This window comes from Pan troglodytes, chromosome 4 (genome assembly GCF_028858775.2).
Source record: "Pan troglodytes isolate AG18354 chromosome 4, NHGRI_mPanTro3-v2.0_pri, whole genome shotgun sequence".
NCBI lineage: Eukaryota > Metazoa > Chordata > Mammalia > Primates > Hominidae > Pan > Pan troglodytes.
Genome location: NC_072402.2, coordinates 152,466,090 through 152,485,900, shown reverse-complemented (window position 1 = coordinate 152,485,900; position 19,811 = coordinate 152,466,090). Strand labels below are relative to the sequence as shown.

Here is a 19,811-nt window from a genome sequence, read left to right as displayed (position 1 = left end):
AAACAAAAAAAAACTGAGAGGCCGGGCACGGTGGCTCATGCCTGTAATCCCAGCACTTTGGGAGGCTGAGGCAGGCAGATCACTTGAGGTCAGGAGTTCGAGACCAGCCTGGCCAACATGGTGAAACCTTGTCTCTACTAAAAATACAAAATTAGCCGGTCATGGTGGTGAGCGCCTGTAATCACAGCTACTCGGGAGGCTGGGGGAGGAGAATCACTTGAACCCAGGAGGTGGAGGTTGCAGTGAGCTGAGATTGTACCATGGCACTCCAACCTGGGCAAAAAGAGTGAAACTCTGTTGGGGGGAAAAAGAAAGAAAGAATGAAAACTGAGAAAGGTAAGAGCTGAGGCTCTCTGGAAGCTTGAGGAGCTAAATGTGTGTATGGCAAGAGACTTCAAACCTGCCTATCCTTCCACACAGACTCACCTGAACACTCTTGTGGGCTATCTCTCCAGGTGTGGGCCAATTGATTGCATCTCCAAAGTCACCAACCTGCAGGGAACATACACTATGAGGGCCCCAGGAGTGACCCTGTCTTTGCTATTCAGCCCCCAACCCAAGCTTCACCAAGACATCAGAGGCCAAATCAGTCTGTTCACCAGGACCATTCACACTGGATACCTAGAAGGGGCTCCCCTGCAATTCACAGACAATCCAGAACTAGTTGGCAGTCCCGGAGCATTCACTAGAACAGGAAAGAGGCCACCAACTCCAGAAAGTCCCCTTGGGTTGCCCACTGTTATTGTTTACCTTGCTGCCTTTGCGCTGTTTAGGAACAGCTGCCCTCACCACCTTGGCTGGAGCAGAGTGTTCTGTGGGAACAAGAAGGGAGAGTTAGTAATGCAAAGCCCATGTGAGGGGGCTACTGCCAGCTCCTCACCCTCATCACCGTCCCCACTCCACCTAGCAACCTGCAAGTTCCCAAAGGAGAAAGACACAGTAGAGAGGGGAAAGACATGTGCTCAAACACCAATAACAATTTTACCAGCCCACTCCTGAAGAAGTCACAGAAAGCGCGATCATGCAAAGAGCCAGCAGCCAGCAGCCAAAACCCAAGAAGTCCAGACTCAGGTGGGAGGCCCTCAGAGAGCACAGTTCCATAACAGAGACTGAGGCCTGGAGAAAGAAGTCCATGCCACCAGAGTCAGCACTATAACTCAGGGCTCCTGAATCATGGCAGATGTCTGAAAGATCATTTCTGGCCCTAACATTCTAGAAGTTTGATGTGAGCAGACCAGGACTAGTGATCATTGGGAAGGCAAAGTAAAAACTCTAAGTGAGCCATCAAAAAATCTAGGGACCACACCAGGGCCAGCTGCTCAGGAAACATTTTTGTCTGCCTTCTCAGCTTCCAAAGAAAAAGTGGGCTCCCACTTGACTCAACAGTCCTACCTCTAAGAATTTATCCTAATGATACAAATTAGACAAGAGTTATGTACAGAGATGTCCTACTAAAATATTATTTATAACTTCAAAAAATGGAAAACAAACTATATACCCCAAAATAGGGGACTGACTAAAGTTCATCCATTTTTAGAAAAGTTATGAAAAAGATAATGATCTCTACTAATATAAAACGACGGACACAATAAATGAAAACTTTGTTTGTGGCCAGGCGCAGTGGCTCACGCCTGTAATCCCAGCACTTTGGGGGACCAAGGCAGGTGGATCACCCGAGGTCAGGAGTTTGAGACCAGCCTGGCCAACATGGCGAAGCCCTGTCTCTACTAAAAATACAACAAATTAGCTGGGCGTGGTGGTGGGCGCCCGTAATCCCAGCTACTTGGGAGGCTGAGGCAGGAGAATCACTTGAACCCAGGAGGTGGGGGTTGCAGTGAGCCGAGATACCGTCATTGAACTCCAGCCTGGGCGACGGAGCAAGACTGTCTCAAAAAAAAAAAAAAGAAAAAAGAAAAAAAAAAGTTTGTTTTGAGACAGTGTCTCACTCTGTCACCCAGGCTGGAGTGCGGTGGCGCCATCTCGGCTCACTGCAACACCTGCCTCCCAGGTTCAAGTGATTCTCCTGCCTCAGCCTCCCAAGTAGCTGGGACTGCAAGTGCGCGCCACCATGCCCAGCTCATTTTTGTATTTTTAGTAGAGATGGGTTTCACCATGTTGGCCAGGCTGGTGTCAAATGCCTGACCTCAAGTAACCTACCTGCCTCAGCCTCCCAAAGTGCTGGGATTACAGGCGTCAGCCACTACGCCTGGCTAAAGTTTTTTTAAAATCCTTCTTGTAAAACAAAAATGTGCACATGCACACACATACAGTACAAACTCTAGAACGACATGTAAGAACTATCAGGAATTAAATATAACATTTACAGGGACTTCAGTTTTTCAACAAAGACAGACATGGGATTTTATCAAAAACAAATGTCTTAATTTTTTTTTTTTTTAAGGAAGTTGTTCTAGTAGGTCCAGTCCCTTCTACATCCACACTTCTTTTCCCAACACCATTCTGAAAAACAAGAATTTCTGTGCCCCTTCCTCCCCCAGAAACCCACAGGAAAAGATACATCCTGTGGCTCTGCTCACCGACTTCTCCCCTATCACTTTGCCTGTACTGTTGGCCAGCCATGCCAGGGCGAGAGCTGCCCCCAAACCCCGAGCAGCAGAGAAATTTGCCCGGCTGGCTTGGAAAGGAATGTTCTAACTCCTTGATCAGACCCATGTTCCCTTAATGAGTAGAGAGTGTCCTTGCCTGACTCCTCACTGTGAGGCCACTGCTCTCCTGGCTTCCACCCCCTACCGGAGCCACTACCCCCTCAAGATACCCCACATGCCTTTGAGAGCTGGAGCTGTGGAACCCAGCCAACAGCATCCCACACCCCCAGCACAGGGCAATGGTGAACCAGAAAATCTCAATCCCAAGAGGATAGAGTTCTTAGGCCCAAGGGGCCATTCTGCACCTATACTCCTGGGACTCCTGGGTTAGCCTGGATGAACCTAATACCATCTAGTCCCGTGACAAAATCTTCTTCTGCTTCAAACCAGGACCAGGTTCATATATACCTACACTATGGCTGGTTCTCCCAGTACCCAGCAACACTGTGTGCAAGCTACCAGGAGAGCAGGCCAAAGGGCCTGTGTACCACCAACGCCAACTTCACTAACAGGATGTTATAAAGAGAAATCAGGTAGAGGGCAAGGTATTCCTGAAGACTTTTCCTTAAAAAGGTGAGGCAAAGTCAGATCATTGTTTGATCACAAAAGGAGATGGTAAAGTATTGAAAGCTCAGTCTCCAAAGTGAGAGCCCTCCTGCCATGAAAAGACCTCACTGATTCCCTAGTCTGCCACCAATCCTAAGCTGATGAGAATACAAACAGTCTGAGCATACACATGAATATTCTTAAATTAGTCCTGTGTGAGTTTGTTGAAAAAGGTCCATCCCCAGGTTCCTCTGTCCTGAAAACCCACAGTGCCCTGCTCTTTCTCTGCTCCCAGGTAGGGCTTCAGGTTGCCCCTAACAAGGAGAAAAAAACCCCCAGAAAGGCAGAAAAATCCAATGGGGAGCAAGAGCCACTTCTGCCTTTAAAATCTAAAATTCATAGATTTGTTAAAATCCTACTGGGCTTCAAGGAAACCCAGAATGGCTCAGATGAGCTGCCATCAGGCCCTGCAAGAGACCAGAAAGAAGACTAGGCTTTCTGATGAATTCAATTATCCATCTCAGCCACCAACCCTCACCAGGTAACCACTGGAGCACGTGTGCACACGTGCACACAGGTACACACAAGCACACACAGAATATACAGGTTCAGCTGGGCCTGGCATCTGTAATGGCCGCCAATGCAAACCAATCCTTTGCACAGGCACCAATCCCCATGTCCAGCACCATCCCAACCAAATCAGGGGATAATTCTCCTCCTTCTACCCCTGCATTCTGAAACCTGCATGCCTGCTGCCACTGACCCAACGCCCAGTCAGGAAACACCATTCACTTGGTCAAGAAAACAGTTATAGCCAGACATGGTGGCTCACGCCTTTAATCCCAGCACTTTGGGAGGCCGAGGTGGGTGGATCACCTGAGGTTCGGAGTTCGAGACCAGCCTGAGCAACATGGAGAAACCCCATCTCTACTAAAATTACAAAATTAGCCAGGTGTGGTGGCACATGCCTGTAATTCCAGCTACTTGGGAGGCTGAGGTGGGAGAATAGCTTGAACCCAGGAGGCAAGAGGTTGTGGTGAGCAGAGATTGCACCATTGTGCTCCAGCCTGGGCAACAAGAGCAAAATTCCATCCCCCCCACCAAAAAAAAGAAAACAATTATAGAATGAAGGGACCATAGTTCTAATCCACTCAACTTGTAGATAGGGAACTGAGGCCAGAAAAAGGGAAGGGGCTTCCTCAAGACTAGCTGCAGAGCCAGGATGAGAGCTGTAGGTCTTGACTCCCTTGCCAGAGCTCCTCAACAGCTCACCAGAAATTCCATGGAGCCCAATGGTTTCCATGTGTCTACTGGTGAGGAATGGGTCAAAAGCCTTCTTAGTGTAATCTTAGAGCACTTCCCTGGTTTTTCTGAGTAAACAGTTACTGATGACTGGGCCCAGCAGCTTATCTGTCCACAGGTCTCCGAGGCCCAGCCTGTAGCAGGGTGGATGGCAGACAGAGTCCCTAGGAGGGTCTTCTTCCTCAACTAAGGCAAACCAGGCCTAAAGCGTATCTGGAAGAGAAGGAAAACCACCTTCTGTCCCAGAGGACCATAGCCAGGAGCCAGTACTAATTCTGGTAATTCTAGTTCCAGGGGGTCCAGGGGCTTCTTAAATACACACAAGCCTTTGTTAAAAATGAAGCATACCAGCCGGGTGCAGTGGCTCACGCCTGTAATCCCAGCACTTTGGGAGGCCGAGGCGGGCAGATTACCTGAGGTCAGGAGTTAGAGACCAGCCTGGCCAACATGGTGAAACTCTGTCTATACTAAAAATACAAAAAATTAGCCGGGTGTGGTGGGCGCCTGTATTCCCAGCTACTCAGGAGGCTGAGGCAGGAGAGTCGCTTGAACCCGGGAGGCGGAGGTTGCAGTGAGCCAAGATCGCGCCACTGCACTGCAGCTTGAGTGACAAGAGTGAAACTCCATCTCAAAAAAAAAAGTGAAGCATACCAAAATTGCTATGTGCAAGAAGCAATCTGAATATGGTGGTGGTGAGAACACTAGAGGACTTTTCTGGCAACTATCTGCATGGCAAACCCACTATTTTCACTTGGATTACCTAAGGTTATTTTGAGTGTCAAGGAGCAGGGAGCTGATGCTACTACTGCTAATGAAGGATGAAGAGAAATGAGGGGTAGAAGGTGGGTGCTGAGGAATGGCAGGGCAGAGAGGAATTACTAACTGGGATGGTTGGAGTAGGGATGGCGGCTCCTTTGTAAAGTGGAGTGGTTAATGACCACACAACCTCGAATGTCTAACCCCGAGATTCTTTAAGCCTCTATTTTCAAGTGTGTCTAACACCCCCTCATTCAAAGACCACCTAGGAAAGTCAGAGGGCCCCATTAAGCACATGGACTTTGCTATGGGATGGACTTAGGGTGGAGTCCCTACCTACTGTGCTCCTCACAGGGTCCCTCTGAACTTCACCTTCCTCTGTAAAATTGAAGTCATAGTTACATGGCTGCTGGAACAGTTAAACGAACAGAGCATACTAAGAGTACCTAGCACACAATAAATGCCCAACAAATGCTAATATTACAATTCACAAAGGAAGCTTACTATTTCCAAGCAATCGCCACCCTCACTCTGAGATAGAGATGGGGATGGGGGGAGATACACCAAATCATCTCTCAAAATGAAAGAATCAGAATGTACAGGAAAACTCTTGGGGGGATTAACTGGTTCAATTCATACAGTCCGGACTGCAAATGAGGCCACCCACCTCACCTGGCTCTTCTGAGCGGTAATCCATGCCCACTGGATGGGGATACCACACCACCACATTGCCCTTCAGAGACAGGAGGCACCTGGGCCCCAGGGCAAGTTTCCCCAGGAAAGAGGAAGGCTTCCGAACTTTGTAGTTTAAAATGAGGAAAGACAGATGGGGGAATTTATCACAGGTCCCCCAGGGGTGCTTTGACATAAAGCCCTGCTTTGTTAGGGAGGAAGGAAGAACATGGGGAAGGCTGACAAGAGTTCCCTTTCAGTTGAAATTCAGTCATTCCACTTTTTACTCAGAACAGAAAAGGAAAACAGGCCAGGCTCAAGGAGTCTCTCTCGGCCTACTAAACCCATAACCCTGGCCAGTACACAGCCAGGTAAAAAGATTTGAAAGTGTTTTCACTATTGTCTTGTTCTCAAAAGATCCTAAGGCTGCCGACCTTTGAAAAAAAAACTACCCAGAGGTTCCAGATGTGAAGGTCTGAGGAGCAAGAACTTGGTTCAACCAACAGAAAGCACATGGGTGATTCAAACTCATCAGGTCACAGTAAAAAGATCTGGTAAGAGGCAGAGACAAGCTAGAATTAAAACTGAGGGACCTGTGCATGAAAGGTGAGAAAAGGCTGAGCTATTCAAAGAAAGCCTTCAGGACCCAGAGTGGGTGACTAGAAGGACTACCAGATTTCAGGCCTGAACACTGCCAGGAAAATTAGGAAGACCAAATGCTTATTTGGGGACTGGTATCATCTCCTGGAGATTGGCATCTGAAAAGGCTGTTTACCAGAGAGCTAAGAACTACTACCTTGAGAACAAGGTAATCTGTTGGGTTTAGGGGCTGTATTACATTCACACTCACCCATCTGCTACCATACACTTGGCCGTTAGGTCGACCTCCTTCGGGTAGACCTCCCAGACCTCAAGTGTGGTGAAGCACCCTGCTATGTGCTCCCACGGTATTGTAAATGTTAACTGGCTGGTTACTTATCTGCCCCTCCCCTGGGGGCAGGGACCACAGGGCTGCTTTCACAGCAGTACCCCAGTGTCTAGCTCAGGGCCTGGCAACACAGCAGACACTTGTTTAATGAATAGCGACTTCACACCAGAAGAGGCTTTGCTTGTCAAGTGCTAATTCCTGAGGTTATAGCCTCAAACCTTAGCCTTCAGCTGGGGCCCTCCCAAATACAGAGAAACTGCTAGTGTCCTAGAAACTGCTGGCTCCCAGAGGAACGCAGGCCCTAGCCCAGCTTTGACTCACAGGCAACCCAACTGCCTGATATCAGTGCTGCGCCTCAGTCCAGAATGCAACACTCACCAGTTGTATAACCCTTGGGAGCATTACCTACCATTCTACCCCAGCGTCACCCTCCTTACTAATATTGGGTCTACAGGTGTGAGAACAGAAAGACAGATCTCAGCCACTGAGATTTCTCACCAAAGCACAAGAAATGCTAGCAGCAAACCGCAGATGCACGAATTACACGTGTAAATAATATGTAGTGAGCATTTACTAGATACCACACACTGTTCTAAACTCTCGGCATGGATTCTCTTAATCTTGATCGTGTTGAATTAGTTTCTTTCATTGGTCCCATTTTAAAACGAGGAACCCAAGACACATGGTGGAAAGGTTATTTGCCAAGATAACAGCCAGCAAAGAGAGGAACAGGATTTGGAGCCAAGCAGTCTGACTCTAAAACCTGTGCTCTTAACCACTAAAAGGAGGTGGAAGAGAAGCTAAGGGGTATAAGTTACAACCTTATTGTAGCCAACAGGACAGTTTCTCAATAGCAGGGATGCCTGGGCATCATTCTACATACTGGGGAAAACCAAAGCCTGTCGCAGGGAAGCCTAAGCTAACAGCTGGACAAGTGGCACCTCGGTGGTTGGAAGTGCCTAGTTTCCCTACCCAGAGAGGCAAGGGAAACTACCACCAAGCACACCCAGTTTGAGTCTAACTCCAGCACTCTGGCACTGGCAGCACTATGAAGAAAGAGACATTCCTTCCAGACCCACCTCCCAGTTCCTCTCAGTTCTCCCAGAGGCTGCTCAGGGGGATACAGCTGACATGGATTGTGCCCCACCCTCAGCCCCCAGATATAAGGAAGGCCACCACTATCTCCCTAAGCCTGTGTCCAGGGACCCTGACTGTGGAAGGCAGCAATACCATCTGAAGGGAGGGTGAAGGGAGGAAAGAGTGCCTGGGTTATACTACCCACCTGTGCCTGTCCCTCCCAGGCCAGCCTGGGGACAGATTATCTGAAAAGCCTGGCTACTTTCAGCTGTCATTCATCCTGGGGATGGGGTGGAGTCATAGAGGGGAGCCTGGAGACCCACAGGCCTTTCCTCCCATACTGACTGACCCCAGGACCCCCTAAGCAGGAACATTCTTCTATGGAGTAAAGAGAATGCCATGTTAGCCCTCCTCACCTTGGTCACCAGCTGCTGCTGTCGGTACCATCTCTCAGAGGCCTCTCTGCCCAGTCCTCCCACCCAAATTTCCCTAGACCTGCAGATGAAATGCAGGAGGGGCTGGAAGGGCATTCTTAGGGAGAGGAGTGGGCAGAGAAAGGGAAGGAGAGAAATGTTCAGAAGGTCAGATCATCTTGAGTTCCCGCTGAAAGGAAGCTGCAGACCACCAGTCAGCTCAGGAGTGCAGTCTGCATCCCCTTGGCCCGGGAGGAGGAGCAAGGGTGGGCCAGGCTCCAGTCACATGATGCTGGCCAGCCTGGCCCAGCCCAGGCCCAGCCCCAGCTGACTATCTTTAGCCTGTGGTGACCCAGGTGGCCCAGTGCTCCCACTCTCCCTGCCCAGATGTGAACCCAGCCACCCTTGGGTGGCTGTGGCCACTCCCACTGCTGGTACCAGTCCCTGAAATCTTGCTTCAAAGCTGATCAATAATCAACACAGCTGAAATATATCAGCAGCCACTAAAGCTCCTGGCCTCCAAGTGCCAGCTCCCTAACCCAGCCTTTTCTAAAGAGCACATTTGGTTCTAGTTAGAACAGTAATAATAATCACCTTTTACTGCATAAAGACTAGGTACCAAAAACTGATCTAAGTTGCTGTGTATATTTTACTTAATTATCTCAAAAAGACACAATTATTCCAGTTGTCCAGAAAATGAAACTGAAGGAAGGGACTCGCCCAAGGTCACAATGTTGAAGAGCAAGATGACTGACTCCTCAGATCTAGTCACAGATCTCAATATAAATTCTCCTCAGGAGGCTTCCTGACTGCCCAATGTAAAGTGCCACAAAACCAGCAACTCTGGATCAAGTTCTAATTCAGTCTACAATTTAAGATCTTCAGGGCACTCTCTATCGCCTGAAATGGTTGCATCTCTGTGTATCTCAACTCCACTAGACTGCAATCAATTACTGAGAGCTTACTACAGAGGTGTCCAATCTTTTGCCTTCCCTGAGCCACAATGGAAGAATTACTGTCTTGGGCCACACGTAAAACACACTAACACTAATGATAGCTAATGAACCTAAAAAACAAAAATTGCAAGAAAATCTCAATGTTTTAAGAAAGTACAAATTTGTGTCAGGACGCATTCAAAGCCGTCCTTTGGACAAGCTTGCCTTACAATGTCTTTGCATGATGCCAAAGTTTTTTACATGTAGTAGCTCATTTATTTTTCCGTTTTTTTTTTTTTCCTTTTTTTTGAGACGGAGTCTCACTCTTGTCACCCAGGCTGGAGTGCAATGGCGCCATCTCGGCTCACTGCAAGCTCCGCCTCCCAGGATCACGCCATTCTCCTGCCTCAGCCTCCCGAGTAGCTGGGATTACAGGTGTGTGTCACCATGCCCAGCAAATTTTTTTGTATTTTTAGTAGAGACAGGGTTTCACCATATTAGCCAGGATGGTCTCGATCTCCTGACTCGTGATCCACCCGCCTCGGCCTCCCAAAGTGCTGGGATTACAGGCGTGAGCCTAGAAGGTAGGTATGATGATGATTCCCAGTTAAATGAGCTATGCACAATCAGCTTGCGGGGCTCCCTTGGGCTCTCCTAGGCCCTGGACTTCAGAAGCCAATTGTCTCAGGCAGGTTGCTAGGCACACACAACTACATGCACACCTGACTCCATTACCCTGATGTGGGAGGCTGCCAAGCTCAGAGGTTTTCTTCCTGTCCTTGGTGGCCAGCCACCACCTCAGGTAACACAAACTCATTTTTTTATTTTTTGAGACGGAGTCTCACTCTGTTGCCCAGGCTGGAGTGCAGTGGGTGGCACAATCTAGGCTCACTGCCACCTCCACCTCCCAGGTTCAAGCAATTCTCCTGCCTCAGCCTCCCGAGTAGCTGGGACTACAGGCGCGAGCCACCAAGCCTGTCTAATTTTTTGTATTTTCAGTAGAGACGGGGTTTCACCATGTTGGCCAGGCTGGTCTTGAACTCCTGACCTCAAGTGATCCACCCGCCTCAGCCTCCCAAGGTACTGGGATTACAGGTATGGGCCACCGCGGCCGGCCCACAAACTCATTTTTATTGTCCTTCCAATCTTAGGGCATCCTTTGTTGGAAGAGGCTTCTGAATCCCCAAAAAATTACTTTGGATTATTCCCATTATTGAAGTGGAGAGGGTGATCCCAGACCAAGTCAGGGCTGGAAAGACTTGAGAATCTCATTGTACATACAGAAAAACTGAGGACCAGGAGAGGCCAAAGTCACCAGTGATTTGCTGTAGAGCTGGCACTGGCACATCAAGTTCTTGTCTCCCAATCTAGAGCTCTTTGGCAAACCAGGAAGCCAATATCTGCTCAACAAAATATACTCTGTGCCTAACTATATCCACTCACAGGGTCAGGGCAGGGCCTTAGGGACCCAAAGTGTCACAGGAACTGTTCCCCAAAATTACCGATACTGTCAAGAAAAACTACTCACGTGGAACTGAAACACATGACCACAGGGGAGGGTGTTTTGAAGTGGCTCTGAGAGGGGCCCCATTTCCAATCCCTTTTTTCCTCTTTGAGGCCCTGCCAGGGAAGGCTGAATGTCTCAGCTCCCTCTGGAAGACTTAGTGGGCCCTGGAGATCTTTATCTCACTGTCTGTCTATCCTGAGAGGCAGGCTGGGCACATTTGGTAGCCTGAAAATTCCACAGCAGTGGGAGGGACTTTCAAGGGAGGGTCATCCCAAAAGCAGATAGGAAGCTGGAGTTCTCGAGTAGCAACTAGTTCCCCCAATCCAGGCCAGCCTGGCCAGGCAGCCTTGCTTCCCAGGAGCTGCTAATTTGCCTCTCTCAGTGAGTTCAGGATGGCCTACAGGCTCCTTCAGTGTCACATGCTACACCCCAACTGGGAAAGAGTTAAGCCCTGGGATGCTACAAACATGGAGACAGGACAGGCTCAGCAGCCAGGGTGCTGCCCCACCTGCAGACTCCCCACCCCTGCACACGGATGCTCTCAAGGCACCAGCACACCCCTTTAGAGAATGTAGAGGGGGGCTGGGCACAGTGACTCACGCCTGTAATCTCAGCACTTTGGGAGGCTGAGGCAGGCGGATCACCTGAGGTCAGGAGTTCGAGACCAGACTGACCAACATGGAGAAACCCCGTCTCTACTAAAAATACAAAATTAGCCAGGTGTGGTGGCGCATGCCTGTAATCCCAGTTACTCGGGAGGCTTAGGCAGGAGAATCGCTTGAATCCGGGAGGTGGAGGTTGCGGTGAGCCGAGATTGCGCCACTGCACTCCAGCCTGGGCAACAACAGCAAAACTCCATCTCAAAAAAAAAAAAAAAAAAAAAAAGAGAGAGAATGTAGAGGGGGTCCGACCCCTATCCCAAAGCCACCCTACCAACAATTTACTATGCCACTGAGTTAAGAGACAGGTTAGAGCAGCAGTTAACAGTGTGGACTCTGGAGTCCATTCTTGGATGTACTAACCAACAGCCATCATCAATTAAGTAACTCACAAGGCCGGGGCAGATGAGTCAAAACTGAGCAATCTCTCATGTAGCTTGTAACTTGATAGGCATTAACTGGGCCACACATCAATGAGAGCCAAGCAACTAGGTTCATGAGGAGGCAAAATGACAGCTTACAGAGATGATCCCAGGAGTCAGACTTAACCTCTCACTTTCCTGAACTATTAATGGGGTCCATGACAGCTAGCTCACAGGATTAACAGATTAAATGAAGTAATAGTACCATAAATGCATGGTAATTATTTTTCATTTCTTTGGGGGCAATTCTTGAACCTGCCTGGTGCCCAAAAAAAGGTGGGGTAAGCGGGGAGAGAATATGGTTGCCAGATTTAGCAAATAGCAATTCAGGACACTCTGTTAAATCTAAATTTCAGATAAACAGTAATTTTATAGACTAAATATGTCCCATGCAATACTGGGACATACTTATACTAAACATTTGATTTATCTAAAATTCAAATTTAACTGGTTGTCCCCTGTATTTTTAGTTTGTTAGATCTGGACACCATAGTTAGGAAAGACTATTGCCCCATGTTCCAAACTGAAAGTGGAAGAGTGACCAGAGCCCTGGGCTAGAAGTCAAGCGACTGGTTGACACTCCTGGCTCAGACACCAGAGCTCTTGCTATGGATGCTTGGCAAGAACTACCCTCCAGTGTCTTCAGTCTCTCTATTCAGAGGCCTGTGGTAGGGGTGGGCAGAATCCTATCATCCACAGTCCTTCCAGTTCTAACATCTTGTGATTTTGTCCTTATACCCATTGATCTCCATAAATGCAGCCAGCTTTCCAGGATAAGCTATTAAGATTTTTGGCATGCATTCGAATTACCATGTGAGGAGCTTGTCAAAACGTAGATTCCTGGGTCCCATCCTTCAGAGATTTTTTGCTCAGCAATGGTGGAGTCAGGAATCTGCTAGGTAATTCTAAGTTATTACTTAACATTTATTTTGTTAACTGTTAACATACTTAACATACTTAGTATGTTAACTGTTAACATACTTAACATACTTAGTATGTTAACTGTTAACATACTTAACATACTTAGTATGTTAACTGTTAACATACTTAACAGTTATTTTGATGTAACCTAGTGAGTTTCAACTGTTAAACTCACAGGGGTTACCCAAAACCACAATACCATATTTAATATTTTTAAATCAGAGCTGCACTTTTATTTTTTTTAATTTTTTTATTTTTATTTTTTTTTAGACGGAGTCTCGCTCTGTCGCCCAGGCTAGAGTGCAGTAGCGCGATCTCGGCTCACTGCAAGCTCTAACTCCCGGGTTCACGCCATTCTCCTGCCTCAGCCTCCCGAGTAGCTGGGACTACAGGCGCCCAACACCACGCCCAGCTAATTTTTGTATTTTTAATAGAGACGGGGTTTCACCGTGTTAGCCAGGATGGTCTCGATCTCCTGAACTTGTGATCCGCCCGCCTCGGCCTCCCAAAGTGCTGGGATTACAGGCGTGAGTCACCGCACCCATCCTGCACTTCTTAAACCAGCATTAAGTATAGTCATGAGCCAAATAATGACATCTCCATCCACAAATATGACAGTTGGTCCCGTAAGATTATAATAGAGCTGCCCTATACCAGTGTGTCACTTTATTATATATTTTAATTTTTAATTTGTGTAGGTACATAGTAGGTTTACATATTTATGGGGTAGATGAGATACTTTGATACAGGTATAATAATCACATCAGGGTAAATGGGGTATCCATCATCTCCAGCATTTATCCTTTCTTTGTGTTACAAACAATTCAGTTACACTTTGTTATTTTTAAATGTACAATAAATTATTACTGACTATAGTCAGTGTGCCATTTTTAAAAATCTTTAAAAATATTTTAAGGCTAGTAAAGTGAAGCAGGAGGTATGAAGAAGGAACACTTTTTATTCCATATTTTATACCATATTTTTACAGTACTTTTTCTTTTTGATACAGAGTCTCGCTCTGTCACCCAGGCTGGAGTGCAGTGGCGTGATCTCTGCTCACTGCAACCTCTGTCTGCTGGATTCAGTTGATTCTCCCACCTCAGCCTCCCCAGTAGCTGGGATTACAGGTGTCCGTCACCATGCCCAGCTAATTTTTGCATTTTTTTTTTTTTTTAGCAGAGATGGGGTTTCACCATGTTGGCCAGGCTGCTCTTGAACTCCTGACCTCAGGCGATGTGCCCGCCTCGGCCTCCCAAAGTGCTGGGAAGTGCTGGGATTACAGGCATGAGCCACCGCGGCCGACCTACAATACTTTTTCTATGTTTAGATACACAAATACTTACCATTGTATTACAACTCCTACAGTATTCAGTATAGGAACATGCTGCACAGGTTTGTAGCCCAGGAGCAACAGGCTATACCATACAACCTAAGTCCATAGTACGTTGTGCCATTTGTTTGTGTACGTACACTCTAGGTTCATACGATGACAAAATCAACTAATGACACATTTCTCGGAATGTATCCCTGTTGTTAAGTGACACGAGACTGTACTTGGGTTGTTTTGATATTTATTTTAGATTTATATTCCTTAGTATGTATTAAACACTTAAATTTCTTGAAAAGAAAAATAGCAGAGCTGTTCCAAAAGAAATGTTACTAAACTGAGTGACTCCCATTCAGCAGGAGTTCCTTAGCAGAAGGCAGTTTGAAAAACACTCACTTCACAGTTGTAGAAACTGTAGATCAGTGAGCTAGCAGGCTTGCAATACCACTTCTGTGGTCTACAGAGCATCTGGGAAGAGGGGCTGGCTTGGGAGAAATGCAGATTCTTGACTCCCTCTATAAACTCCAGAAATTAATTTAAGAAGGTGGGCATAAATTGAACACCTGCAGTTGTATGCTTCCTGTGCAACTGCTCATGGCAGATTAATGTTTAAGAACTGAGCTGCCAATGAGTGAGACTGCCAGGAAGGAACCCAGGCCTCCAAACCCCAGTGCAGGGTCTCACTTGTATAGACAGGACTTAATTGGTTTACAAGAGCAGGTAGTTTCAATTACACATACAAACAGCAGCCAGAAGAGAGGTGCAGGAGGTACTCTCCCTTTACCCACCAGTCTAATCTCCAGCACCAGGAACCAACAGTGATCCAAGAAGCCACATGATGAGTGTCCTGACAGATATGAGGTCACAAGGGATCAGTCTGGGCTGCGGTTTAAGTTTTGTAACAAGCTCCAAAACTTGGCTTTGCCAGAAGAATGAAGGTTCTGAAGGGAATTGTCCACCTGCTTTTGCCTCACAGTCGAACAGCTTCTCTTACCCTAAAAATCTTACTGTTTGCTCACCCAATGCTCTGTCTCCATACAAAATAAAATAAAATAGATACTGGGTCTTGCTATGCCGCCTAGGCTGGTCTTGAATTCCTGGGCTCAAGGGATACTCTCACCTTAGCCTCCCAAAGTGCTGGGGTTATAGGAGTAAGCCACCAAGCCCAGCCATATTTATTTTAAAATACTAATAATAGTAATAATGGCCACCACTTACTAGGCATTTACCTCAGGAAGCCAGGCCTCCTGCCGTGCCCCTTTTGTGCATTTAAGTTTTTTACTCCTCACAATGGAGGGACTATTACCCCAGTTTTAGAAGACCCAAAGCAGCTAAGTGGTTAGCCGAAGGTTATCCAGTGAGAAGGTATCTGACTCCAAGGATATGAAATCCCAGGCTACCCCAAACCCCTCTCAGCACTGCAGGAAACAAACATTAGGTTCTTGTCCCCAAAAGGCTCCAGATCAAGCCTGTAGGCCCTACAGGGGACTGAGGCCACCAGAATCCACTCCTCTTGAGCCCGTTAGTTCACCTGCCAGGTGGGGATAATGCAACTCAGAAAAGGGAATGATGTGAGTAAAAACAGTCAAGAATCAAAAACACTGTTTATTGCAAAGGCAATGCTCTAGAACCATCTGCAACCTGAAGGCCTGGGCTCCAGCAAGCACCAAAGCCTCAGGGGAGTCGCTTTTTTTTTTTTTTTTTTTTTTTTTTGAGGGAGGGTCTCACTTTGTTACCCAGACTGGAATGCAGTGGCATGATCACAGTTCACTGCAGCTTCGACCTCCCCAGGTTCAGGTGATCCTCCCACCTTAGTCCCCTGAGTAGCTGGGACTATAGGTGCTTGCCACCACACCCAACTAATTTTCGTATTTGAAGTTCTTGTTTTTATTCACTTACGTTTTTTAGATACGAGGTCTCACTCTGTTACCCAGGCTGGAGTGCAGTGGCACAATCCTAGCTCACCGCAGCCTCAAGCTCCTGAACTCACACGATCTTCCTGGATCAGCCACCCAAGTAGCTGTGACTAAATTAGCTGGGACACCCAGCTAATTTTAATTTTTGTAGAGACAGTCTTGCCATCTTGTCCAAGCTAGACTGAAACTCCTAGGCTCAAGTGATCCTCTTGCCCTGGCTTCCCAAAGCGCTGGGATTACAGGTGTGAGCCACTATATCCAGCCCTAGTCCTCTTCTGATCTCCACCCCGGCAGCACCGACCATTCAAAGGGCCTCCTGTTTTTCTTTTTTTCCCTGAAATTACTGAGTTTCAACTGTTTCTTTCCTCAAAGAAACAAAGCCTACAAATCCTAATGCAGGCACTGTGATCCCCCCTGGTGCCACCTGAGAGACTTTGGTCAAGATACAGACTTGGTTTTCTGTAAAAGAAGTGACCAGACGGCTTCTTAGTGACCAAAGCCCTTTTAGATTCCGACCTGCTTCAAGTCTAGGATCTCCAAAGAGCTGCCACCTCAGAGGGGCAATGGCAGTGATGATATGTGGGCAGAAAAGGCCTGGGGCAGGGATAGCAGAGAACATCCCAGAGCAACTACAAGCCCAGCAACAGCCAATAGGGACCTTTACTGCCTCTCCAATCCCACCTCAGAGGAAATGCAAGAGATTAAGTCTTCCCAAAGGTAGTACCAACCCGTTATATCCAAGGGTTTGAGTAATAAGACTAGACCCCAGGAGAAATGAAAAGATGGTGCCTTAGACTCCTCAGCTCTGGCAAATGCCATCTTGAGCAATATCCCACCTCGAGGGAATTTGGCTCCCAGAGTGCAAACCAAGGCACCCCCTCACTCCCTGGAGCAGACCCTCCCCAGCCTGGAGACTTGGCACAGGGCTGCTGGGTGCCATAGCTGCTACTCCCTGCAGTGCAAACAAGCATGGGGCAGGGATGCAGTGATGCAGAGAAGGGCTGGCTTCCCTGGATCCATCCAGTATTTAAACTCCATCCAGTCTTTAAACCCCCAATCATCAGTACTCTGGTCCCTTTCATCTGAGGGCTAACCCAAGTCAGCTGCTCATCCTCAGCCCTCCTCCAAAGGGACGGAGGAGGCCAGCAGCAAGCCAATGGCATATCTAAGAAGCAGCCCAATTTTACAGGCTGAAAAACTGAGGCATCGGTTTAGGTGTGGAGAAACAAACAAACAAAAAAAAATGAAGCCAGGCTCCTACAAATCTCAAACCTGCATGACGTTCTTGTCACAAAGTGGCCTAGTGTGAGGCACTTGTGCCCACACTAGGGGTGCAGGATTGTTGGACAAACCAATTATTTAGAGATTTCTATGTCCCAACCTGACTCAGGCCAACCCATGTCCCCTTCTGCAACTACTCTGGCCCAACTGGTCTTTTTCCCACTGCCTATCCACATTTGTTCTCCACAAGAGACAGGCCAGTGCTGGCCTGCTTCCATCAGCGGGGTAGGCTGTAGACTTGAGGGCACTCCCAGACAAACCAAGTGGAAGGCCTTTGCCCACCCTCCATTAGTTTCCTCTTTGTACTTCAAGTAGTTCCAAAACCAGGCAGGAAGCTCTCAGAATCTGGTAGATGAGTAGAAAGAACACTGGACTGGGAGTTCAGGGTGCTTGTGTTTTAAATATCCTATCCCTGCGTGGCAGCTCGGTTAAGTATCTTCCCCTATCTGGGCCTGCTTCCCCCAGCACAGTGCTGTGGGGGAACATGCACTTACACATGTGTGCATGTGATCTGTGGCCCAGGCTCAGAGGCCTCAACCCCAGCGTGCCTGCAGAGGGCAGGGAAAGAGTGGAGGGCTCACAGGTAGCAGCTGGGTATGTGCCCTCACAGCCACAGTTCCTTAACCTTTCTCTCAACAGCAAACTGTTACCTTCCTTCCTAAGGTGGCTTTGAGGGTTACAAAAAGATTAAGTCCCCTTGAAAGCCTATGTTTCTAAATGGAAAAAATATATAGCTTACAATACAGTGGATCCCCGCCCCCCTAGCCATAGTTTGTAACCCATGGTCAACTGAGACCCCAAAATAGGTGAGTACAGTACAAGATATTCTGAGGTGACAGAAGCCCCCATTCGTCCGTTTTCTTAATGAAATCAGCAATAAGCCCTTCCAGTACAAAAACTGGGTGGACTAAACTTCCAGTCATGGAGCCTTCCTTGTTCTTTATCTCAACTCTTCCCTCTTCCCAGTTGTCCCAACAGTAACTCAAAGGATAGAACAGCAAGGTCTTTAAAAAAAAAAAAAAAGGCCAGGTGCGGTGGCTCATGCCTGTAATCCCAGCACTTTGGGAGGCAGGTGGATCACCTGAGGTCGGGAGTTCGAGACCAGACTGACCAACACGGAAAAACCCCGTCTCTACTAAAAATACAAAATTAGCAGGGTGTGGCAGCACATGCCTATAATCTCAGCTACTCCAGAGGCTGAGGCAGGAGAATTGTTTGAACCTGGGAGGCGGAGGTTGTGGTGAGCTGAGATCATGCCATTGCACTCCAGCCCGGGCAACAAGAGCAAAACTCCATCTCAAAAAACAAAACAAAACAAAAGATATTTTGAGAAGGAGACCACATTCACATAACTTTTATTACAATATATTGTTATAATTGCTGTATTTTGTTGTTGTTAATCTCTTACTGCGCCTAATTTACAAATTAACCTTTATCACAGTTACGTATGTATAGGAAAAAACATATAGCGGGTTTAGTACTAGCTGAAGTTTCAAGCATCTACTGGAGGGTCTTGAAATGTATCCCCCATAGACAACGGGAAGGCTACTATACTATGATCCCATTTTGTCTTTTTATTAAAAAGGTGTATATATATGTATACTCTTACACACACTTGAAATATGCTATCCAATACCATAGTCACGAGCCACAATATGTGGATACTGCGCACTTGAAATGTTCCTAGCCCAAATCAAGAAGTTTAAGTGTGAAAGACATCAAATTTCAAAAACTTAGTAAGAAGAATGTACATTTCATTATTTTTACATTATGTTAAAACAGCATTTTGAATATATTAGATTATTAAAACTGATTTCCCCTGTTTTGGCTACTAGAAAATTTTAATTTACGTGGCTAGCACTGGTCTAGAAAGATACACAATCCCATCAATGCTTATTATATTTATATGTGTATTTATGTTCATGTGCGTTGTATATTTGCTGGTTAGTGGGACAGATTACCAAGGAGTTGTTTTTCTTTTTGCTAAAATATATTTGGACATTTTTCTACAATGAATTGGTGTTGCCTGAGCAACCTGAAGATTTCCCCTTCGAAAGAAGTTAAAAGGCCCAACACATAGGGTATTTTCCGTCCTCTTTGGTAACAAAAAGCCAGACAGCCTTCCAAAGCCTGTAGAGAACCCCACCCCCAACCTTTCCTACTGACCCTAAGGCCATTCGTGAAAAACTACAAGGTCTTTCCAGCAGGCCTGCATGTGGCCCGGCAGAGCTGAAGAGGAACATCTCTAGGGGAAGAAGAGCCAGAGCTCCCCAGCAGGATCAGTGCCTGGCTTATACCCACTTGGCTTATGTCCCCAGAGCCCACCCTGCCAGCGGAGGCAGAGTTGAGGCGTCTAGGCTGGGCCGTAACAGCCCTATACAGATATCAGCAGCTCAAGATCTGTGCGAGTCCTCTCTCCCCCCCAACAGTTTTCCTGGCAGGATATGTACAATTCTGTGGTCTGGGAGAATGCAAAGCCAGATGATGTGTACGGCATGAACTCTGGAGTCAGTCTGCCATGGGCTCAAACCCCAGCTACTTAC

At 47.2% G+C, this 19,811-nt stretch overlaps 1 protein-coding gene across 11 annotated transcripts in view; it reads right to left on the bottom strand.

Annotated features, from left to right (window-relative positions):
• The window catches only part of LARP1 (La ribonucleoprotein 1, translational regulator), a 134,777-nt gene that overhangs the window by 26,701 nt on the left and 88,265 nt on the right, over positions 1 to 19,811 (bottom strand). For all 11 annotated transcript variants that reach the window (XM_009450030.4, XM_054684736.2, XM_054684737.1 and 8 more), the window contains 2 exons: positions 751 to 812; positions 427 to 492 (listed from right to left, as the gene is read on the bottom strand). Coding sequence is in view for 6 of the 11 variants with exons in the window: in XM_054684736.2 (XP_054540711.1) it covers positions 427 to 492; positions 751 to 812 (128 nt within the window). In the remaining 5 variants the exon portion in view is untranslated. The remainder of the gene's footprint in view (positions 1 to 426; positions 493 to 750; positions 813 to 19,811) is intronic.